The sequence below is a fragment of the Phyllobates terribilis genome, unplaced genomic scaffold (assembly GCF_046119375.1).
Source record: "Phyllobates terribilis strain yellow unplaced genomic scaffold, ASM4611937v1 Scaffold_7__3_contigs__length_470593459, whole genome shotgun sequence".
Lineage (NCBI taxonomy): Eukaryota > Metazoa > Chordata > Amphibia > Anura > Dendrobatidae > Phyllobates > Phyllobates terribilis.
Genome location: NW_027362767.1, coordinates 403,437,377 through 403,462,166, shown reverse-complemented (window position 1 = coordinate 403,462,166; position 24,790 = coordinate 403,437,377). Strand labels below are relative to the sequence as shown.

Genomic DNA, 24,790 nt, shown 5'->3' with positions numbered 1-24,790 from the left:
TGTACCAAACTGTAGATTTTGCCACTCCTAATATTGTAGCCATTTCTTGGATGTTTTTTTTCTGTTTTTGCAGCTTAAGGATGGCTTGTTTCACCTGCATGGAGAGCTCCTTTGACCACATGTTTACTTCACGGTAAAACCTTCCAAATGCAAGCACCACACCTCAAATCAACTCCAGGCCTCTTATCTGCTTAATTGAGAATGACACAACGAAGGGATGGCCCACACCTGCCCATGAAATAGCCTTGCAGTCAATTGTCCAATTACTTTTGGTCCCTTTAAAAACAGGGTGGCACATGTTAAGGAGCTGAAACTCCTAAACCCTTCATCCAATTTTAATGTGGATACCCTCAAATGAAAGCTGAAAGTCTGAACTTCAACTACATCTGAATTGTTTAGTTTAAAATTCATTGTGATAATGTCTAGAACCAAAATTAGAAAAATGTTGTCTCTGTCCAAATATATATGGACCTAACTATAGATAGATAGATAGATAGATATCCACTGCTCAAAAAAATAAAGGGAACACTTAAACAACAGAATATAACTCCAAGTAAATCAAACTTCTGCGAAATCAAACTGTCCACTTAGGAAGCAACACTGATTGACAATCAATTTCACATGCTGTTGTGCAAATGGAATAGACAATAGATGGAAATTATTGGCAATTATCCAGACACCCTCAATAAAGGAGTGATTCTGCAGGTGGGGACCACAGACCACATCTCAGTACCAATGCTTTCTGGCTGATGTTTTGGTCACTTTTGAATGTTGGTTGTGCTTTCACACTCGTGGTAGCAAGAGACGGACTCTACAACCCACAGAAGTTGCTCAGGTAGTGCAGCTCATCCAGGATGGCACATCAATGCGAGCTGTGGCAAGAAGGTTTGCTGTGTCTGTCAGCGTAGTGTCTAAAGGCTGGAGGCGCTATCAGGAGACAGGCCGGTACACCAGGAGACGTGGAGGGGGCCGTAGGAGGGCAACAACCCAGCTGCAGGTCTGCTACCTCCACCTTTGTGCAAGGAGGAACAGGAGGAGCACTGCCAGAGCCCTGCAAAATGACCTCCAGCAGGCCACAAATGTGCATGTGTCTGCACAAATGGTTAGAAACCATGAGGGTGGTATGAGGGCCCAACGTCCACAGATGGGGGTTGTGCTCACAGCCCAACACCGTGCAGGACGCTTGTCATTTGTCACAGAACACCAGGATTGGCAAAGTCGCCACTGGTGCCCTGTGCTCTTCACAGATGAAAGCCGGTTCACACTGAGCACATGTGACAGACGTGACAGAGTCTGGAGACGCCGCGGAGAGCGATCTGCTGCCTGCAACGTCCTTCAGCATGACCGGTTTGGCAGTGGGTCAGTAATGGTGTGGGGTGTCATTTCTTTGGAGGGCCGCACAGCCCTCCATGTGCTCGCCAGAGGTAGCCTGACTGCCATTAGGTACCGAGATGAGATCCTCAGACCCCTTGTGAGACCATATGCTGGTGCGGTTGGCCCTGGGTTCCTCCTAATGCAGGACAATGCCAGACCTCATGTGGCTGGAGTGTGTCAGCAGTTCCTGTAAGATGAAGGCATTGAAGTTATGGACTGGCCGCCCGTTCCCCAGACCTGAATCCGATTGAGCACATCTGGGACATCATGTCTCGCTCCATCCACCAACGTCACATTACACCACAGACTGTCCAGGAGATGGTGGATGCTTTAGTCCAGGTCTGGGAGGAGATCCCACAGGAGACCATCCGCAACCTCATCAGGAGCATGCCCAGGCGTTGTAGGGAGGTCATACAGGCACGTGGAGGCCACACACAATACTGAGCCTCATTTTGACTTGTTTTAAGGACATTACATTAAAGTTGGATCAGCCTGTAGTGTGTTTTTCCACTTTAATTTTGGGGGTGACTCCAAATCCAGGCCTCCATTGGTTAATAAATTTGATTTCCATTGATGATTTTCATGTGATTTTGTTGTCAGCACATTCAACTTTGTACAGAACAAAGTATTCAATGAGAATATTTCATTCATTCAGATCTAGGATGTGTTACTTGAGTGTTCCCTTTATTTTTTTTGAGCAGTGTGTGTGTGTATATATATATATATATATATATATATATATATATATATATATATATATATATATATATATATATATATATATATATACACCAAAAGTTTGGACACACCTTCTCATTTAAGGATTTTTCTGTATTTTCATGACTATGAAAATTGTACATTCACGCTGAAGGCATCAAAACCAAGGCTGTGGAGTCGGAGTCGGTGCTCATTTTGGTGGAGTCGGAGTCTGAGTTGGAGTCGATATAAAATGGACCGACTCCGACTCCTAAAACATATAATAAATTGGGTGCAGTAGATCAATGCAGTTTGTGGGGAATATTTTTACAAAGACTCTCAAAAGACACGTCATGTTTCTTAAAATGGATGCCTGCACACGTCACAGAGTGAACTATTTTGCCATCAATGTTTGATATGTTTGTGACAACAAACAAATTGTTACCAAGACACTGGCAGTAAAAGATACTAAAGCTCATCACACCAGCCAGCTTCTCCAGGCCTTAGTGGAAAAAGTTCTGCAAGATTACAAACTCAAAAAAGAACAGGTTCTTGCTATTGTAACGGACAATGCTTCAAACATGATAAGTACAATTAAACTGATGAATGAGAGGAATGAACAACAGCTAGAAGAAAATGTAGGATCCAGTATGTTTGAGATGGAAGGCCACAGTGCTGTTCTTGTAACTGAGGAACAAACAGATATTACAACAGAAGAACAGCAAAATTATACTTTAGAAATAGATGATCTTGTTGAAGCTGTTTCACACCTCTTTCCTATTCATCACATGCGCTGTGTTGTGCACACGCTGCAGCCGGCAATAAGAGATAGTCTGCAAGAGGGACATGCTTGAAATCTGATTGGAAAAGTGAGGAAATTGGTTATTGCCGCCAGAACCCCTAAAATTGATTCCATCTTGAAGAGACGTGCTGGGAAAAGGGCAATTGTCGATCAAGCCACTCGATGGGGCGGCACTTATTTAATGATTGAGCGATTGCTTGAACTAAAACCGTTTCTTATAGATATGGCGAACCCTCAGATAACCCTAAATGAAGGTCAATGGACACAGGTGGCTGAATTGAAGGAATTGCTTAATCACTCATTTACTGTGACTAAAAAATTACAAGCTGAGGATTTAACTCCTGGCATTTTCATAAGGGAGTGGAGGAACTTGCTATTTTGCCTGTCCCAAAGAGGAGGTTTAATCGCAGATGGCATTTCTGCTTCAATGAAACGGAGAGAGACACAGCTATTGGAAAATAAAAATTTTCTGGCAGCTGTTTATGTGGACCCAAGTCATCGTATACTGCTTGATGATCAACAGCTTACTAAAGGAAAAGAAGCTCTGACTGAGGTATCAGTTAGGATGAGTGGCCTACAGGAGGACGGCCAGGCGCAAGAGGACTTGGGTCCTGACAGTGCTACTGCTGCCATATCTTCATCCTCATCAGATGAGGAGTTTGACTTTGACAAGTATTTGGATGACATGGAGCAGGCAAAGCGTTGCCACAAGGAAAAAGATTTCACTCTGTCTCCTACAGCAAGCAGATTGACCATATTTCATCAAAATGTTTCACTTGCTCTCAAAGAAATAGAAAAATTCAACCGTTCAGCAAAACTGACTGTGCATGAGGCAATTCCTTTATACCCGGAAATTGTTAGAGATGTTGCCCATGTGGTTACGGCTTTGCCTCCAACCCAAGTTAGTGTAGAGAGGTTGTTCTCTAGCCTTAAAATTGTTAGGTCAGATTTGAAGCCATCTATGAAGGAGGATCTGATGGAGGCAATTCTATTTCTTAGAGCAAATTCATAGACTGTACAAATGTTATTTAGTATGTTTTTGTTGAAAACTGTTTTTTTGCCAATTACATAGTTTATTACATAGTGCTTATATATAAGCAATATATGTAGGAGTCGGAGTTGGAGTCGGTGTAAGGGAAATTGAGGAGTCGGAGTCGCAGGTTTGGCTTACCGACTCCACAGCCCTGACAAAACTATGAATTAACACATGTGGAATTATATACTTAACAAAAAAGTGTGAAACAACTGAAAATATGTCTTATATTCTAGGTTCTTCAAAGTAGCCACCTTTTGCTTTGATGACTGCTTTGCACACTCTTGGCATTCTCTTGATGATCTTCAAGAGGTAGTCACCGGAAATGGTCTTCCAACAATCTTGAAGGAGTTCCCAGAGATGCTTAGCACTTGTTGGCCCTTTTGCCTTCACTCTGTGGTCCAGCTCACCCCAAACCATCTTGATTGGGTTCAGGTCTGGTGACTGTGGAGGCCAGGTCATCTGGCGTAGCACCCCATCACTCTCGTTCTTGGTCAAATAGCCCTTACACAGCCTGGAGGTGTGTTTGGGGTCATTGTCCTGTTGAAAAATAAATGATGGTCCAACTAAACGCAAACCGGATGGAATAGCATGCCGCTGCAAGATGCTGTGGTAGCCATGCTGGTTCAGTATGCTTTCAATTTTGAATAAATCCCCAACAGTGTCACCAGCAAAGCACCCCCACACCATCACACCTCCTCCTCCATGCTTCACGGTGGGAACCAGGCATGTAGAGTCCATCCGTTCACCTTTTCTGCGTCGCACCAAGACACGGTGGTTGGAACCAAAGATCTCAAATTTGGACTCATCAGACCAAAGCACAGATTTCCACTGGTCTAATGTCCATTCCTTGTGTTCTTTAGCCCAAACAAGTCTCTTCTGCTTGTTGCCTGTCCTTAGCAGTGGTTTCCTAGTAGCTATTTTACCACGAAGGCCTGCTGCACAAAGTCTCCTCTTAACAGTTGTTAAAGAGATGTGTCTGCTGCTAGAACTCTGTGTGGCATTGACCTGGTCTCTAATCTGAGCTGCTGTTAACCTGCGATTTCTGAGGCTGGTGACTCGGATAAACTTATGCTCAGAAGCAGAGGTGACTCTTGGTCTTCCTTTCCTGGGGCGGTCCTCATGTGAGCCAGTTTCTTTGTAGCGCTTGATGGTTTTTGCAACTGCACTTGGGGGCACATTCAAAGTTTTCCCAATTTTTCGGACTGACTGTCCTTCATTTCTTAAAGTAATGATGGCCACTCATTTTTCTTTACTTGGCTGCTTTTTTCTTGCCATAATACAAATTCTAACAGTCTATTCAGTAGGACTATCAGCTGTGTATCCACCAGACTTCTGCACAACACAACTGATGGTCCCAGTCCCATTTATCATTTATAAGGCAAGAAATCCAACTTATTAAACCGGACAGGACACACCTGTGAAGTGAAAACCATTTCCGGTGACGAGCTTCAAGAGGTAATCAAGAGAATGCCAAGAGTGTGCAAAGCAGTCATCAAAGCAAAAGGTGGCTACTTTGAAGAACCTAGAATATAAGACATATTTTCTGTTGTTTCACACTTTTTTGTTAAGTATATTATTCCACATGTGTTAATTCATAGTTTTGATGCCTTCAGTGTGCATGTTGATGATTTGGTGTTCAAAACTAAGGCCTCGTTCACATGTTGAGTATTTGGTGAGTTTTTTACCTCAGTATTTGTAAGCCAAAACCAGGAGTGGGTGAAAAATGCAGAAGTGATGACGTGTTTCTATTATACTTTGCCTCTGATTGTTCCTGATTTTGTCTTACAAATACTGAGGTAAAAAGCTCACCAAATACTGAACGTGTGAAAGTGGCCTAATGATTTTTTTTTAAAGCTGGAATTGTTTGAGGAAACGATTATTTTTGGGGGAGTTATTTCTTTTCCTGAAGTGTTTTTGAAGAAATCTCACTATTTTTTTTACTACAGTTTTTCAAAACCTCTGTAGAAATAATAAAAAAAATCTGAAAAATTCCTCTGCAAAGTGAATTTTCCACGGAACAATAATTTTCCTGTTTTTTTTTTAGGCATATTTTGAAGCTGATCAGCTCCCAAAAAAATCTACGTGAACATAGCCTTTGAATACTCTTTAAAGCAGATTTTCTTCAAAATCCACTTCAAAAGTAACACTCAATGTAGGAAATGTGGAGAATGCTTTGTCTGTAATGAACACTAGTGTTACTATTTATAGTTTATACTTTATTATAGAATTTTCCAGTCACAAACATAGTCACTGAGCTATTACACCAAATTTAGCGTCTTTCTAATGAATGAGACGCCATTACACAGTATGATGAGGACGCACAAGATGGCGGCTCATCTCCTCAACTAATTCTTCTCGCCTCGCTGACAACAGCCAATGAGAACGCTGAAAATCCGGGACAAAGGAATTGATTGACAAGTTTTCTAACCAATGAAAGAAGCAGACGTTAAATTCCCGCCTTTGTCATTGTAGCCAATAAGCCGCTCGGTTCCATGATTGGCGTTGCCTTTCAACCAATGAATGGAGTAGATGAAGGATTGGCATTCCTTTCGGCCAATCGCGTCACAGTAAGTAGGCGGGGCGGTTGTGGTTTAGCCCCGGCGCCATGTTACGGAGCTCTCATTCCCGGCGGATCTCTGAAGATGGCGGCAACTGCAGCTGTGGGAGGAAGGTCAGCTTATTACGGGACAGAGGGTGGCCGTGCCCCTAAAAGGCAGAAGACAGACGGAACAGACGACAACGTGGCGGCCACGGCGGTAAGAGTAAGGAATTTCCGCCATGTTTTATTGGTGTGCAGTGCGGACGGCGGGGCCGCTCTCCTCAGGATGCTCAGGATCCCCAGGATCCCGTTGTTGTGCGACCTCCATCATTTAAAGGGGACGCTCACTTTTGTTAAATCTTTTAATCACTGACTAATATAACGGAGACAAATACTCTAAGCCTGGGGGAGGGGTCCTGTACTCAGGGTCAGTGGAGGGGCCTACACGAGGACCCCGGAGCTGGCTACCTACGTTGCCTGCTGCCAGTATAGACCTACAAAAGTGGCTGCTTAAGGGCAATGAATTAACGAGCCGCAGCCGGACCCCCATTTATAATTTATGCTGAGGTGGGGGTGGATTAATGTTTGTGAGTAAAAGTCTTTCTTAAAAAAAATGGCTGGTGAGGTGACAGGTTTTTTTTTTTTTTGTTTTTTTTTGAAAATAGTGCCTTAAAGGGCAAGTCCTAAATTATAAAGTGATGACCCAGTCCTGCTATTTGCGTGGGAACTTTTATTTGGGAAGGGGCTGACCACCACAGCTGGCAATGAGGGGTCTCAGAGCTGGTCCGGCATCCTTTGGTGTGGAGATTTTGCCCTCCCATTACATTTATCACCAGATCTCCACTGGTTATAGTGGGAAGACATCACCGTCCTTACAGGGTCCGGCCAGAGATTATAACCTCATCTTGGATGGATTTGTTGGTAGGTGTAGTCCCCCAGCGTTCAGGTGTGTGACCTCCAGTGGTTGGGCATGCTGGTAGTTGTAGTCCTAGAACAGTAGATCTGGCTTTGCTTGTGGCCTTGGATAGCCTAGTGGTCCTATAAGGTGGACTACCCAAGCAGATCACCCTCCTAAAAGCCTTGTGAGGATGTGAAAATGATACCAGGACCACTGGTGTGAAGTGCGGGAGGTGGCGCAGGCTGCTCTGGGGTCCAGGCCCAAATCTTCTGCAGTGGTTTTTCTTTTTATGACAAGTTTTTGGAAACTGCAGGTGCTTCATGAATTTTGTGCAAAACCAATTGCGTTAAAATGTTTGTTTTTTGTTTTTTTTTTGCGCCTTTATAGCAAAAAAGTCATTTTCCTATTTAAAAAAAAAAAAAATCACTCCTTGGATAAATTTTTGCAAAATGTTGCCATTGATTTAGCTGCAAATATTGGAAAATAAGACTGCCACAATGACCTAAAATACTTCACAGGCAGATATTAAGACCGGGGTAGCCTCCGTTCCTGACCAGGCATACTCTTTTGGGGTTTTATCGGCTGTAGAAAAAAAAAAAAAAAAAGATCTTGTTTGACTATCCAGGTATTTATTTTTTTTGCTTCACCAGCACACACGACCTGATGTCTATAGTCTTGAAAATATAAAAATCAGGAAACTTCTTACGTTTTGTATTTTTTTGTTCTATAAATGGGCTACTGCTGTCAGTGCTTCCTGACTTGTTCACCAGCCAGAGGCCTCTCGTACAGCCAGATCCAATCTCAGCACCCCGAGATAGGCGTCTGCAAATTTGAGATTCTGGTTTGGATTTTTATGCTAAGTCATGTGACAAGGCTCATTAACGGTCAATACTGGCTTTTAGGATCGCTGCTTCCAATAGATGGCGCTAGAGTCCTAGTCCTGTTCCTCTCTGGAGAGGCATTGATGTACAATCCTGATCTGTGTACATTGTGACCAGGAAGGCAGACATGATGATGATCAATCATGTCTTCCTCCTCTGTGGGGGATCTGAAAATAAAGAAAAGAAAAAAAAAAAGGCTGCATATCTGGACTTTACATGTCTGTGGGTGTTTTTTTTTTTGTTTGTTTTTTTTTATGGCCAGACGGGGAGTTTTTCTTTGTGCTGTAGTAGTAGGAATAAGCCCAGCTTACCTTGTGGGCCGAGTGACTAATGGGAGGTTCTGCCTGTTCTCTATAGAGCTGCTGTGCAGGGTATGTAATGGTTTGCTTCATCACAATGTCGTGGCTTTTTTATTTATTTTTTCTTTCCCGTTTTAAGGAAGGATACGAAGACCCTCACAAGACCCCGGCTTCTGCGGTGGTCCACGTGAGGGGGTTAATTGATGGCGTGGTGGAGGCTGATCTTGCTGAGGCTCTTCGGGAGTTTGGTACAATCAGGTAAGACTAGTAGTAACACTTATGTTTTTTTGTTTTTTTATTTTGTTTCCTTGGAAGTGAACCTGATCCATACTGTTGAACCACAGCTGTGTAAACCTGCTCACCATTCCTGTAGTCCAGCATGAATAACGTCCTGACCAAGGGTTGAGAATGAAAAAAAAATCCAGCTTCTGGCAATAATTTTATATTTTATTAACGTCAGAAGCTGTATTATCTTCTATTTTCCTCAGCGTAAATCAGAGCGACTCTGTCATTACAGCCAGGCATGTTTTGCTTTGAGAAACCTACATTTTAAAGCCGCCTGGGTAGATAGTCTGCCGGCTTCTGTGTCCTGCACCCTCCAACAGCCTTTCCCTGTGTACAGACCTGTCACCCAATGAGTGGGACATGAGCTGCAGGTGATCAGCCTCCAGGCACCTAAGCAGCTTTGTCCCCGTTCGGCTTTTTAAATGTAGTTTTCATTCTGAAGCACCAGAACATATGATGAAATCGTACCTGCCTGAAATGCCAGAGCCGGTGTCTGTGCTACGGGCAGCCTGTATCCTCTGAGGACTGAGCTGCCTCCACAGACATGTCTCCAGTGTGTTAAAGGCAGTACATTTAACCTGTGACACATTGTTGATCTATATTCATATCTTATCACTTGTGTGCAGTCTGGTGATGCTGACTTGTATGGTCTATCTATATTCATATCTTATCACTTGTGTGCAGTCTGGTGACGCTGACTTTGGTTCCTTCTCTCTGCAGTTATGTAGTTGTAATGCCCAAGAAGCGACAAGCCCTGGTGGAGTTTGAGGACATTCTGGGAGCCTGTAATGCTGTTAATTATGCTGCCGACAACCAGATATACGTTGCCGGTCACCCTGGTTTTGTCAACTACTCCACCAGTCAGAAGATCTCCCGCCCTGTTGACACTGGAGATGACTCGAGGGGCGTCAACAATGTCTTACTCTTCACCATCCTCAACCCCATTTATTCAATAACTACGGTAAGATGTCGGGCAACTTGTGCCTTTCACCTATTGCTTCAGCGTCATGCCACTTGGCCCAGATTGCATCATCGCCTTAAGGTTGTGTCACTTTACGTAGTGCAGAAAGCCTTTACTGGAACAGTCCTGTGTCGGTTGAGATCTGATGGGACTTGTTACTTGCCATTCACCAGTTCTGAGCGCAGGCGGTGGGAGCTGATTCTGGTCTATTGATTTATTGGGGGTTTACAGCATGTCTGCCCCCACACACACCTCTATATTCTCTATAGTAAGTTGCAAATCTCAAGTAATTGCAAACTGAAGGGGTCAGTTTGCAGTTACTTGTTACCACTGACGTGACTCTTGTGTTGTGTGAAATATACATAAAAACCTTAAATGTAGAAATGCATGCACTTCTCATTTGTTTTTTAATATATAATTTAGGATGTCTTATACACCATTTGTAATCCATGTGGACCCGTCCAGCGGATTGTCATCTTTAGGAAGAATGGAGTCCAGGCCATGGTTGAATATCCTTTTAAGACATTAAATTGTTATAATTGATGGCAGTTCACTAACCTAATTCACTTTGAAGAGTTATTCCAGCGTTACAATGTTGTGGTGCATTTGTAGTATGTACCTGCACTTTCTGATCATCCGGTGGGTGACCCGCTACTGACAATGACGGGGTCACTACGGCGCCATCGGTGCTGTGGTGCAGGGAGGACACAGGAGGAGTGACAGCAGAGACCGTCTCAGTATAATGTCAGCAGTGTTGTGCACTGTTCTCATTGGTGGTGACTTTTAGCTTTTACAGGTTGCTTACTGACTTTACAAGTAAGAAAACCTACCAAAAAAAAAAATAGAAACCAAAAATTAGTAACCTTTTCTCTGCCAAGGGCCATCTGGATATTCATATCATCCTTCGAGGGCCGTACAAATTGTGCGCTAAGAATTAAAGGGCCAGCTGCTGGCCCAGGCACTGCAGTCCCCTGGAATGTGGCTGGGTAAAAGGTTATCGAGGGCCATGAACGGCCTGCAGGCCTCAGGTTCCCCACCCCTGCTGTAAGAGCGCCATCTCTCCAGTTTAGGGTTGGTGTGAAGCCATCAGGGACCTGCCTCTCCCAGCTGGTCTACAGCCAATACTCTGGTTGTGTGGTCTTTGTAGCTTGTAGCAGAAAGTCTCCTGACAGTTGGTAACCTCTTTAATGTCACAAAATACACGCAGGAACATGTATACAGTGTAAATTATATTCCTTTGTCTAGTTCTGGTTTTATCAAGTCTACCATTTGCTTTAACTGGATGTGCAAAATGCCTTTTGTATATATTTTTCCTTAACCTTTCGTACATTTGACTCTGTACAAAGCGCTCAACGTGCCAAAGCGTCTCTGAACGGAGCAGACATCTACTCGGGATGTTGCACTCTAAAGATTGAATATGCTAAGGTAAGTCTGAGATGGTGACCGTGGCCACCAGGTATTGTGGGCAGAGCAGGACTAAGCATTACAGCGTTCTGTCTCTGGGGTCCACATTATGATTTTTTTTTTTTTTTTTTTCCTGAAGCCCACAAGACTGAATGTCTTCAGAAACGATCAGGACACTTGGGACTACACGAACCCAACGCTGAGTGGACAAGGTAAAGATTTCCCTTTGTGTGTTTTATGTATACATTCTCTATTCATTAGTTTGATCAAATGCACCAGACTGGCACGTCACACTACAATGCCATTGCTTTAGCTCTTGGCTACCAAGAAACATGGTCCCATTTATTTATTTTCCAACTCCATCTAACCCTATTTCCGCAGAAAGGTCTGGATAGAAATGCAAGTTAGTTAGGGTCTCTCAAACTCATTTCACTTTGCAAATTTTACATGCACCCCAAGGCATGTTCCAACCCTCACCCTAAACTATTTCTGAGCCATTTGGCTCCTGACCGTTTCTCCCCAGAGCAAGCAATGGCATTACATGTCCAAACCTAACACATTTCTTTCCAAGGTACATACCTAGAATCCATGTGCAGGGGCCAGCTCAGTGCTGCCTGAGATGAAGGCGTTGACCCTCGAGGCGACAGTATTTGGTTTTCAGGGGTGTCCCACTAGTGGGAAGTTTCCCGGCTCCCTCTTGCGGTCCACGACTGACAGGCCCTCGTCTGCACATTGTCTGCTATTAAACACACAGTGTAGTGAGAAAGCATGGAGACACGCATCGCAGAGAGACCAGGTCCTTCTACACACGGAGAACATCACACGGTGAACCAAGAGAAAGACGCTGAAACAAGGGGCTCCGACAGGCATGTAACAAGTGCAGTGCTGCTTCCAGTACAGAGGCCGGGCTCCACACTACAGCAGACACCTTACAAGTACAGTGAAACTGACGGGCACATGCCATAGCAAAGCATTCACAATGGGCACGGAAGTGGGTCGGCACATGCCATGGCAGGCCAGAGACGGGACATGCTACAACATTAGCTCCAATGAGAACCTCCATTTCCCACAGACAAGTCCAGAAGAGCCCGAAACACAACCTTTTGTTTTTTAAACACCTCTTCAAGATACAGGACCGTGCGCCCAGACACCCGCTAACAGCATCACAAGCGAAACATGCACATTGGAGCACACAGAAACACGGAGAAACAAATTTTTTTTTTTGTTTCTTTTAGCAACTTTTTACAGAATTTGTTGAGTTGTGTTTTGACCTTCGTTTGTAACTCATGACTGAAACCATGTGATGCAGGGTCGCAACGTGTGTATGGCGGGGCGGCACCTTTCAGAGCTCTGCTTACGCACACATGAGGTATCCAATGGTAAGAGAAATACAGATAAGTTGTTGTCACTGGGACACGGCTGTAAGTAAGTCTTTTCTCAATCTTCCCAAATGAAATGTCTTGTGCTCAGTCAGAAGTAAAACTTTTTGGCTATAAGGGCTGGTGGCTGATGGGGAGGAACGCGGGTGGATCTGTGTATCAAGGTCACTTTGTTGCCGAGCAGTCCTTGGTTTGGGTTTGGGAGGTGATAAGGGATGTCGGACGACTTCTATGCCATTATAGCGGGTGCTTGGTAGTAATTTTATTAATAGTACCATTTAAAATAGTAGATTTATTTGCTTCAAAGCCTTGATACACAGTTCTTTTTAAATCGGGAGCAGGCAGCAAGGACGTGGACCCCAATTTTTGATTAAATGGTGGGGGTTTATGATGCCAGGGTGTCAAAAAATGCTGATTGATCTGTCTACTTAAATTATAGGGGACGCCGCAGGAAATCCTAACAAACGGCAGCGAAATCCACCCTTACTGGGAGACCACCCCGCAGAGTATGGTAAGATGCCGCATCATGTTACTGACAGCCCAAGGGATGCACCAAATTTATTAAAATGTTGCTCCAACACCATAGTCTGATTGGGGGAGGCGATGTCCTGATGGGCACCTGTCCATGGGATGTCATCAGCAACAGTTACCTCTCAACGTAGGAACCAAAACCCTGATTCCAGCGATGTCGCTTGCTGGTCGTGTTGATACAATCAGTTTTCTCTTCCGCAGAGCTCTTAATGCTGAGCCTTGCATAACCCCGCCCACACTGTTTGGCTGCTCTCTGCACAGGAAGCTGCCAATCAGTGGTGGGGGTGGGGTTACACAGCAGGACTAGGAGGCACAAGACATGGTCCTGTAGTGATAATCTCCTGCTGATAACACTGATTTTATTGAAACCACAAAAGAAAATGACACGTCGCTGGAAACAGGGTCTCTGTCCCTACATCATGCTGCTCTCCAATTACACCGCAGAAACCTGACATTTTGAGCGATTGGTGGAGGGGTGCTTGTCTTGAAACCCAGACTCCCACTAAACTGAAAAGAATGAGAGCAAAAAAGTATAATTTTTTTTTTTTGCTGACGTATAGTTGCTCTCTATGGACTAACGTATGAGTACCATTTACTGTAAATCCTACCCAACTTCATGCTTTTACCACAGGTGGAGGCCCACATGGTGGATACCATGGTCACTATCATGATGAGGGTTACGGACCCCCACCCCCACACTATGAAAGCCGTAGGATGGGACCTCCTCCTGTTGGTGCCCCACGCAGGGGACCAAATCGTTATGGGCCTCAGTATGGTCACCCACCACCCCCACCTCCAGAATACGGCCCCCACGCTGACAGCCCGGTGCTCATGGTGTACGGACTTGATGCGAACAAGATGAATTGCGATCGGGTGTTCAATATCTTCTGTCTGTATGGCAATGTAGAGAAGGTAAGGCGACCTGAACACGTGGCATCCCATGAGTATTAGCGCTGGATGGATTGGGCTGTGCTGATATCTAACTTTGACTTTATTAGGTGAAATTCATGAAGAGCAAGCCTGGGGCCGCCATGGTAGAGATGGCCGACGGGTACGCCGTGGACCGAGCCCTGACCCATCTGAACAACAACTTCATGTTTGGGCAGAAGCTCAGCGTCTGGTGAGTTCACTTCTCCACGTGGGGCAGTGTCCAGTCTCCTTTTCTCTCTGGTAGTTCTCTAACTACGTTTTTACATTTCCAGTGTATCTAAGCAGCAGTCAATTGTGCCCGGTCAGTCATATGGCCTGGAGGATGGCTCGTGCAGCTTCAAGGTGTTCAGCGGCTCCAGAAACAATCGTTTCACTTCCCCCGAGCAGGCGGCAAAGAACCGGATCCAGCAGCCAAGCAATGTGCTACATTTCTTCAATGCTCCGCCAGAAGTAACCGAGCAGAACTTCCTAGAGATCACTGATGAGCTGGGTGTGAAGAAACCAACATCCATCAAAGTGTTTACTGGGAAAAGTAAAGGTAGCCTTTTACCAGTTTTACCCAGACTAGTTACATTTTAAATGGAAGGGGGTTCTCTTGAGACCCCTGGTAAACTTGTTTGTTCAGCGTCTCGTGGTGTAATGCACTTTTTTTTTCTAGGTGAGCGGAGCTCTTCAGGGCTGCTGGAGTGGGAGTCTAAGAGCGATGCCCTGGAAACACTCGGTCTTCTGAATCATTACCAGATGAAGAATCCCAGTGAGTGCTCGCACATATGGGAATATTTTACATGTAAATGAAGTTATGTGAAAGTGCAGACTTTAGATGAGAGTGGCTCACTGCCCCTCTGACCGAAACCCGCAGCGTTTCTGAAACAAAGCGTGTTCCGTAGTCTGCAGCGTGTCTACAATCTGCTGTAGATGTTGTATAATGCTATAGTGACTAGGGATTATAAAGCGTCAGTCACTAGCATCGTACTGTACCTCAACCTGGGATTTCACAATGTGTTAAAGGAACCTTTGCCAGGTTGTTTGCCACTTAATATAAGAGCTGCATAATGTAGCAGCAACCTGAATTCCAGTGAAGTCACAGGGCTGATTGCTGTAGATTATTGATCCAGTGATAGGGGGTCTGCAGCAGCATCTTGAACAGTGGGGGTTAAGCATGCGCCCGTCTACTCAATCCCAAATGGTGCTACAGAGCCTTAATCTCAGGATTGATGGGGGTCCCAGTGGCTGGAGTTGCTAAAAGTTGGCAAGTAATCCCCCTCCTTCCTTTGTACAGAGGGTGTGCTTTTTCTGCTACACTAAATTTAATCCAAACAACCCCCTTTATTAATGTATAATGAAATGCTTAATGTACAAATGAACTACAGGATAAGTTGCTTATCAGTAGGGGTCCCACTTCTGGAACCCGCAACAATAGGCCAAGTGAGCAATTTATACCCCTGTTACAGAATGGAGCAGCGGATTAGCTGCCTGACTGCTAAGCCATTCATTCTCTATGGAGAGGAGTGTCACACGGGCAGTGAAGCTGTTTCCAATCGTGATGAAAGTGCCTTGGTCTACGGATTTGGTGCGAGTCCAAACTGTTGTACCCCTTACTGATCAGCAACTTATCACTTCTCCCTCTGGATAGATTTATTTATTTTCCTGCTGTACTACCCCCATTAAATGGTGTATTTCACTTTCCTGAAAGTAAACCACAAGGTATAAAATATCTAAAACAACAAACAGGTACTCTCCCCCAGTATAATAACACAATTTGTGCCTGAAACCATATTGCCAAGATACAGAATTATAATAAAAGGTTAATTCCTGTAGCACAGGTTGTTTTTGGCTCTGCCGGGTTTACTGTGTAATCTTCTCCTTGCAGATGGCCCGTACCCGTACACCTTGAAGCTGTGCTTCTCCACCGCCCAGCATGCATCATAACACCAGGAATCATCCCGATCGCTTCTTCCTTCCCCTGCCGCTGATGTTTAGTACCAGTTAAGCTCCTTGAGCTTGTTTTTTAATTTCCGGTTTATTATATAAATTTTTTTTTTTTTGTATGGTTGTGTGCCCGTATTTAGCACATGTTAATAAAACTGTTTGGGGATACTTGTGTTGCGTCTGTGAATGAGCGTTTGCTAGTCTTTCCCATGTTTAATAAAGCCTGAAACGTTAATTGGTAACTACTTGAGTCTGACTACGTCTGTATTTAGGAGATCTTACTAAGGGCATGTCTTGCTTATCTGTAACTTTACTTTGTATGTCACAAATAAGCTGAGACCCTACAAGAAAAGCAGTGGCTCTAAACTTCCATATTTGACTCTTCTCCGTTCAAGTTTAACAGATCTGCTATTTTCCCTTCACCCATGACAGCACACCTGAGAGAGGCATCCTCCCACCAAGGACAGGAAACCGTCTGAAATAAAAGGGCGTCATCTCCCCCCCCCCCCCCCCCCCACATCAGTTCTTTTTCTGTTGTTGATGGGAACCTATTGCTGAAGCAAGGAGACACCCAGGCCTCTCCCGGCGTCTGGAAGAGCAGGCTGCGTGTCTTTAACGGTGGCCTTCGGGTCCCTGGAAGCGCCGTCCACTGTGGGCTCGGGCAGGCGGCGACAAGTTGCTTTGCATGTAGCGGCTCCAGTCTCTGAGGAGCATGCAGGAAGTTGGTGGGGCTTGCAGGAAGATGGCGCTGTGTTCCATTAAATTCACGGGCATCCTGGGATTGGGCGAGCCAGACTGTCAGAGGGGTGTACCTGGAAAAGATGTTGCTGACCAGGGCACGCTGAGAGATGACGTGCCCTGGAGTGGTCTTACCCATGGGCAGCTGACCAGGAAGGAGATACTATGGCGTTCCTCATTAGAAGGTCTGAGTGCTCACACAGCATGGAAGTGCAGCAGCAGTGTAGACACTGCAAAGACGGCAGCCGTCCCAGTCCGAGGAGCAGTGTCTGGACTCTTCGGCGTCCAAAGACTGACAGAAAAGACTTCGGCCTGTATTCAGAAAACAATAGTGAGACTCCTGACTTCGCCTTAAATCTGTCATCAGAGCGGAGGTGGAGGGCTCCCTGAAGTCTATTGAAGAAAGGGAAGAGGAAAGTCTAGAGAAGTCTCCACACTCTAATGTTATCAGAAGGGGGAATATCAGGTGAATCCTCTTCAGACGGTAGACAATGTTTTCTCAGAGGTTACAGACAAATTAGTCAAAGCCGTTCGGACTACTATGGGCCTAAAAGAGTAAAAGATTGCTAAAATCCTAGAAGATATAAATGGCAAATTCATTCACTTATTAACAGGGAATGGAAAGAACCGATCCCTTACCCTCATCTTCTAAAAGGAGATATCCCTTTGAGGAGGAAGATTCAGAGATATGGGACAATGTTCCCAGCATAGCTATGGCAGTATAAAAATCCCCAGAGGTCAGCCCTACCCTTTTGAGGATTCTGGTATTCCAAGAAACCATATGGACAAAAAAGCAGAAGGGTGTCTGAGACACACATGGGAAGCTGTGGCAGGGGTGTTGAATCTGGCAATTGTAGGAACCTGTGCCGCTGGTTCCCTAATGCTTTGGTTACAGCAATTGGAAGAGCAGCAGAAGGATAAGACCCCCCCCCCCCCCCCCCCCAAGGGATAGGATTCTGGCTAACCTGCCATTCATGCAAGGAGCTGCAGCATTTTTAGCAGATGCATCTGCAGGTTCTGTTAGGCTAGCGGCCAGGTCCGCAGACTTTTCAAATGCGGTTAGACAGGTCTTGTGGCTTAAAGGCTATCCAGGAGACTTCCAATCAAAGAACAAACTCTGCTCTATCCTGTATCATGACCAATTCTTAATTTGGTAAACAATTGGACATTTTAGAAAAAGATCAAGATAAAAAGGGCATTCCCAGTTTTGCAGTGGACACAGAGAAGCTCCTTTCAGAGGAAAAACGTAATAGAGGACGTCCTCCAGGAGAGAGAAGAAAATGGGAGCCTAGGAATAGAAAAGATCCTGGATTTATGCTTGGCAGTCCCCTTTTCTGGGAGCAAAAAAATCTTCTCAATGACGCCAATCTACAGGTGGGAGGAAGGCTTTCTGTCTTCATCCAGACCTGGGAAAACATCTCTTCCAGCAGCTGGATTCTGGATATAATGAGTAGGCTTAAATGAATTTGTCAGTTGCTTCACCAGACCTTCATATTGACACCCCCCTCCCCCGAGAAGGTCATCAGAGGAACAATTAGCCTTCGGGATGGAGGTCTTGGCTTGATAGGGAAACAGTTTTTGTGGGAGGTTCCAGAAGAAGTTAAAGGAAGTGGATTTTATTCCCCCACTCTTTGTTTTCTTTTTAATAATTAAAAAAAAAAAAATGGCTTCATTTAGAACCATCATCCATTTGAAGAGCCCAAACCGATAGATTAAATATCAGGCCTTTATCGATTCCATCTTAAGCACGGCCGGAAAACTACTGTCTCACAATTGCTACATGGCCATCATAGACTTTAAAGGATGCATACTATCGCATCCCAATACATCCAAACCATCAAAAGTTCTTAAGAGTCGCTTTATGTGTGCAAGGAAAAATAAGGCATCATCAATTCCGAGCCCTTCCATTCGGCTTGTCTGTAGTACTGAGAATCTTCACCAAGGTAATAGTCGAGATGACTGCCTAACCTCGAGTCCAGAACACCATCATTATTCCACACCTAGACGACTTCCCGATTGTGGGAAAATCAGAGGAGCACTGTGCAACACAACTTAAAGATGTAAGAGTCATTTTAGAAGATCTCGGCTGGATTATATATATATAAACACAAGTCCAAACTAAATCCAGTGAAAATACAGTCATTCCCAGGTCTCATCTTAAAAGACAAGCTTCAGACTTGCCTTTTACCCAAAGGAAAAAAAGGACAAGATAGTAGCCCTTGCCTCAGCAGCAATGGAGTTTCCGAAAATTACTTTAAGGATGGCAATGTTCTTTTAGGGAACTCTGACACCTTTCATACCAGCGGTCATGTGGGCCCAGCTACACGCGAGGCAGTTTAAGTGGGAAATATTCTCTGCACAAAAGCTGCTAAACGGGCATTTAGAAGGAAACTTTCCTTTTGTAAACAGAAATTCCCTTTTGTGGTGGATAAATAGGACAAACCTAGCATCAGGGGTCCCATGGATGAAACCAGTGAGTGACATTATTACAATGATGCAAGCAAATCAGGTTGGGGGGGGCACGCCTGAGAGATCAGAATATTCAGGGTTCTTGGTCCCTCTATGAGAGGGGTCAATCTTCAAACCTGAAGTAGCTCTGGGCAGTAGAAAGCGCACTAAAAGGCTTCCTTTCTTACCTCCTTGGTCGCCACATTCGTGTCATGTCAGACAACCGCCCTATAGTGGCGTTTATCAACCACCAGGGGGCAACAAGGTCCCACTCCTTGATGGAAACGGCAAACTATCTTTTTCATCTAGCTGAGCAACACCTGTCCCTAACAGCGTTACATATAAAAGGGACAGAAAATACCAAAGCAGATTTCCTAAGCTGCAACAGAGTGAAACAAGGAGAATGGACCCTAAACTCCCAGCAGATAGTACACTTGTGGGGATTACCAGAGATAGACTTGTTTGCCAACAAGCAGAAAAGGAGAGTGAAGAAATGCTGTTCACTAAATCCAAAAGAAAACCCTTATGCGGTAGATGCCCTTCAGATTGTTTGGAACTTCAGGACAGCATATGCCTTTCATCTGATAGTTATGATCCCAGCAGTCTTGAGGAAGATCAGACAAGGGTGATTTATGATTACTCCATTCTGGCCAAAAAGACCATGGTTTTTCCTTAATGCGCATAATATCTGTCGGATCCATGGATCCTGCCCGAGATCCCGGACCTTCTCACTCAGGGTCTATCTATCAACATGGAATTTGACTGTTGAGTCAGAAAGGATTTTCTCCAGGGTTAGTTTCCACCTTTTATTGCAGACTAGGATACCTATACAAACAAAAATTTATGGTAGAACGTAGAAAGTTTTTGGCGTTTTCTGGAGAAGTTTTGGGAGAGCACGTTCCAATTAGTTCCATCCTAGAATTTCTCCAGAGGGGATTTGAGCTGGGGATAGCCATCAATACCCTTTTTAAGGGTCAAATTTCATCCTTGGGAGCGTTATACAAGAACAATCTCGCAGCTAATAGATATCGAGGTTTATAAAATCCTAGTACAGATCTAAACTAGTCACAGTTCCAAGGGTTCCCCCATGGGATCTAAACTTGGTACTGGAGGCGTTAACCAAAGATCCATTTGAAGCTCTGCAAGATTTATCAATTGCTATCAGTAGCTTACTTTCAAGGAAATAATGTTGGTAGCACTAACCTCGGCCCCTAAGGGTTAGTGATATTCAGGCCCTTTCAATAAACCCTCCTTATACTCAGGTATATGATAGGATTGTATTAATAGTTAATCCGGCCTACCTCCCCAAGGAAGCTTTAAAGTTGCATAGAAGTCAAGAAATTATCCTGCCTTCCTTCGGTAATAACCCTAGGAATTCAGGAGGGGAAAAGGTCCATAATCTCGATGTCAGAAGAGCATTAATAGAATATATGTCTGTAACTAGTCAGTGAAGGAAAAGCCAGTCCATATTTGTAGTTTTTGAGGGTAACAGAAAAGGGTGTAAGGTATCAGAGTACCATAGCAAGTTGCATCAGGGAAGCTATTCGTTTAGCCTACTCTGCTAGTGATGTTCCAGTTCCTGAGGGCATCAAAGCTCACCCCACCACCACTGTGGCAGCCTCTTTGGCAGAGAAAGTGGAGTTATCGATCAGATTTGTAAGGCCGCAACCTGGTCCTCACCCTCCACTTTCTTTAAGCACTGCAGACAAGATCTATCCTCCTGTGCTGGCTTAACCTTTGAAAGAAGGGTCATGCAAGCGGTGGTCCCTCCCTCAGGTGTTTCGTTTCTCTGTAAATCTCTCAGGTGTGCTATCATGGGTGAAGGGAAAACACCAAGGTTACTTACTGGTAGCTGGTTTTTCCAGAACCCATGACCGCACCCATATATTACCATTTCTCACTGTGTTGGTGTTCACTATAAATTTGGATCCCTGTCTCAGGTGTGCTGTCATTGGTTCTGAAAAAACAGACTACTGGTAAGTAACCTTGGCATTTCTGTAAAATCTAGAAGTAAAGATGTGATCAAGTATGCTCACTTCTGCTCCATCCATACAGACCTGTGAGACCCATCGTTGGCCCTCCAGCTATCTTACCATAGTGAACTACAATTATGGGTTGTCTCAAACAGGACTAGCATGTTGAGCCAGGGTGGAGCGCTGTTATACCAGACGTAAGCCAGCTTGTTCCTGGCTTATATGGGTCAACTCGATCTATTCTTAACTAACTTCGATCTTTGTCAATGTAAATTTCTTCAAAAGGATTAGTCATTTGCTTTAAAAAAAAACAACCTTTATTCTGTCGCTTTTGAAGAACAATATATGAAATCTGCTTGTAGTTCAACTGGACGTTTCTTCAGAGTCTTCTCAGGGGGAGTGTTCTTACACGCCTCCCTGGGCTAGCTGCCAATCATAGCTCTAGTAGTCTGGAAGTCCAAGAAGATACTGAGCTGTGATTGGAGCTCTCTTTAGAGGGGTTGTACAGGATCAGACTTTCTTTTCTAATTTAGCTGTTGAGAAAAGAGCTTGAGATTCCTTTAAAGAAGTCGTGAAGAAGTTTCTAGGTAACAACAACACTTCAAAATTTAAGTCCATCGTGGAGAACATGCTGAAACGTTTCAAAGCCTTAAGTTGTCTGATGAATTTAAAGTTACAATTTTTACATTCCCATTTGGAGTACTTTCCTGAAAACCTTGATGCTGTTATCGAAGAACAAGGAGAGAGATTTCATCAGGATATCAAGGAGGTGGAACGACAATATCAAGGTAGATGGAACGTGAACACGATGGGGGACGACTGCTGGATGCTTCACAGAGAAGATCCGCAGGCCTTCTATAAGAGAACAGGTATCAAGAGAAGCTTTGAAGAGAACAGGAAAAGGCGCAATAATTAATTTCCAATACAGTTGCCGAATGGCTTAAATATAATATTGTGTACATTTTTGGCTACAATAAAGATTTTTCATGTACATAAGTTCACTTGTGTTTTGTGCAAAATCCATACTTTTGAACTGTTAAAAATAGAAGTGTTTTTTTTTAAATCGGGGCATAAGAAAACCTGAATCAATCATTGGATTTGAAACAATTTTCATAAACCCAAATTTTGCATACTTGTGATAATAAAGGAGAGAGGGCAGCCCTGGCGGGTGCCATTTGTAGTAGAAAATCTTTCAGATAGTACACTATTCACTGAATGAGGTCTCCCAAGTAAAGGTGCTAATCTTGTTGCCAAAATCTAGGTAAAGAGTTTCAAATCTACATTAAGTAAAGAAATTATGTGATAACCAGCGCACTGGTCAGGATCTATGTATTTTTTATATGTGCAGTGGTGTGAAAGTGTTTGCCCCCTTCCTGATTTCTTATTCATTTGCATGTTTGTCACACTTAAATGTTGCAGATCACAAAACAAATTTAAACATTAGACAAAGATAACAAGTAAATACAAAATGCAGTTTTTAAATGAAGGTCTTTATTATTGGAAAAAAAGAAATCCAAACCTACAGGGCCCTGTGTGAAGAAGTGATTGCCCCATAAACCTAATAACTGGTTGGGCCGCGCTTTGCAGCAACAACTGCAATCAAGCGTTTACGATAACTGGCAATGAGTCTTTTACAACGCTCTGGAGGAATTTTGGCCACTCATCTTTGCAAAATTGTAATTCAGCCACATTGGAGGGTTTCTGAGCATGAACCACATTTTAAAGGTCATGTCACAGCATCTCAATCAGATTAAGGTCAAGATTTTGACTAGGCCACTCCAAAGTCTTAATTTTGTTTTTCTTAAGCCATTCAGAGGTGGACTTGCTGGTGTGTTTTGGATCATTGTCCTGCTGCATAATCTACACACTTAAATCTCCCTTCAATATAATAAGTGAAATCATGTGATCTGCGGCCTGATGAAGTACATGCACTAATGTGTAGACAGGAAGTCAGAATCTAATGTGCTGTGATCTCCAGGATGACATCGTCATCGGCAGCTCTGACTCCTCCCTCCCTTTTCCTCTATGTCTACTTATATGCAGCTAAAGAGATGAATGAAGACGAATAAAACTCCTGTCCATAGCAACCAATCATTGAGCAGCTTTCCTTTTGTATTCACTGATAAAATGAAAGCTGCGCTGTGATTGGCTGCCATGGGCAGCAAACAGTTTTTCTGTAAAGGCCCCGTCACACTTAGCGACGCTGCAACGATCCCGACAACGATACGACCTGTCGGATCGTTGCTGCGTCGCTATGTGGTCGCTGGTGAGCTGTCAAACAGGCAGGCTCACCAACGATCAGGGGAGCAGCGACATCGTGGAAAGAATCTTTCCACAATGTCCTGCTTCGGTTACCAGCCTGCTGAAGCAGGAGCAGGCTGGTAACTATGGTAAACATCGGGTTACTAGGGGCACACGCGCTCCTAGTAACCCGTTGTTTATCATGGTTACGAGCCTGCTACAGTGAGCGGGAGGTTACCGCTCCCTTTAGCAGGCTCATAGCCATGATAAACAACGGGTTACTAGGTGCGCGTGTGCCCCTAGTAACCCGATGTTTACCATAGTTACCAGCCTGATCGCTGCTCCCGCTGGTCACACACAGCGATGTGTGCTGACCAGCGGGAGAGCAACGACCAAAAAATGGTCCAGGACACTTTGCAGCGATCAGCGACCTCACAGCAGGGGCCTGATCGCTGCAAAGTGTCACACATAGCGACATCGCTGGTGAGGTCGCTGTTGCGTCACCAAAACCGTGACACAGCAGCGATCTCACTAGCGATCTCGCTATGTGAGACGGGGGATTAAGTTTCCCAAATCTTATCTATTACTTGTGCTTTTATATATTATAAGCAGTGATATAGTAAGTAAGCTAGCCTGAAGCTGCATCAAACGGGATACATGGAGACTGCTGTATATACAGTACATCACATAGGAGACACTAAGACTGCTGTATATACATCACATACGAGACAGACTGCTGTATATACATCACATAAGAGACACTGAGACTACTGTATATACATCACATAGGAGACACTAAGACTGCTGTGTATACATCACATACGAGACACAGACTGCGGTATATACATCATATTGGAGACACTGAGACTGCTGTATATAAATATTGGAGACACTGAGACTGCTGTATATACATCACATAGGAGTCACTGAGACTGCTATATACATTACATAGGAGACAGCAAGACTGTTGTATATACATCACAGGAGACACTGAGACTCTGCTGTATACATCACGTAAGAGATGCCAAGACTTACAGAAGTACACTCCCTCAAACAGCTCCCAAAATCTATGAATGTCCCACTGGATCAGGGAACGTTGGGGGTGTATATAACACACACAGTGTGGCTGCAGTATATACGGCATACAAACAATATATTTATAGTGAAGCACACATATTATTATAAAGCCCATTACTTCCGGGCTGCTGTACATGTGAAGAGGGTTACATACATATAATAGATATATAATATACAAGTACAATGCACCAACAGTGACAGGGCGAGGACATATACATCCTCATCTGACGATGATATAGCTGGGACTTGTAGTTCAGATGGGTGGGTGACAGGTTGTGCAGACTGCGGAGCCATATCAGCAGCAGAATACTCCATCCTGGAGGTCCCCACCAGTCTATGAAGCTCCCTGTGTCTGCAGTCACTTAGCAC

General features: G+C 44.2%; 1 protein-coding gene across 2 annotated transcripts; it reads left to right on the top strand.

The window, feature by feature from the left end:
* The first annotated feature begins 6,492 nt into the window (after positions 1-6,492).
* HNRNPL (heterogeneous nuclear ribonucleoprotein L) lies at positions 6,493-16,186 on the top strand. 2 transcript variants are annotated; one of them, XM_073641660.1, is made up of 12 exons: positions 6,493-6,664; positions 8,665-8,783; positions 9,531-9,771; positions 10,195-10,282; positions 11,102-11,196; positions 11,315-11,387; positions 12,994-13,065; positions 13,717-13,997; positions 14,084-14,205; positions 14,288-14,553; positions 14,674-14,769; positions 15,886-16,186. In XM_073641660.1, exons 1-12 carry the CDS (start codon positions 6,551-6,553, stop codon positions 15,942-15,944), a joined length of 1,626 nt encoding a protein of 541 aa, XP_073497761.1. In that variant the 5' UTR covers positions 6,493-6,550; the 3' UTR covers positions 15,945-16,186. The 2 variants fall into 2 exon arrangements, with proteins under 2 accessions (XP_073497761.1, XP_073497760.1); XM_073641659.1 differs by having other exon boundaries at positions 6,493-6,670.
* Positions 16,187-24,790: the final 8,604 nt, after the last annotated feature.

Excerpts from the sequence above, each read along its gene's own strand:
- HNRNPL (XM_073641659.1), top strand. The coding sequence starts at position 6,551 with ATGGCGGCAACTGCAGCTGTGGGAGGAAGGTCAGCTTATTACGGGACA. Across the intron at positions 13,998-14,083 it reads TGTATGGCAATGTAGAGAAG|GTGAAATTCATGAAGAGCAA; the intron begins GTAAGGCGACCT and ends TGACTTTATTAG. Across the intron at positions 14,554-14,673 it reads GTTTACTGGGAAAAGTAAAG|GTGAGCGGAGCTCTTCAGGG; the intron begins GTAGCCTTTTAC and ends TTTTTTTTCTAG.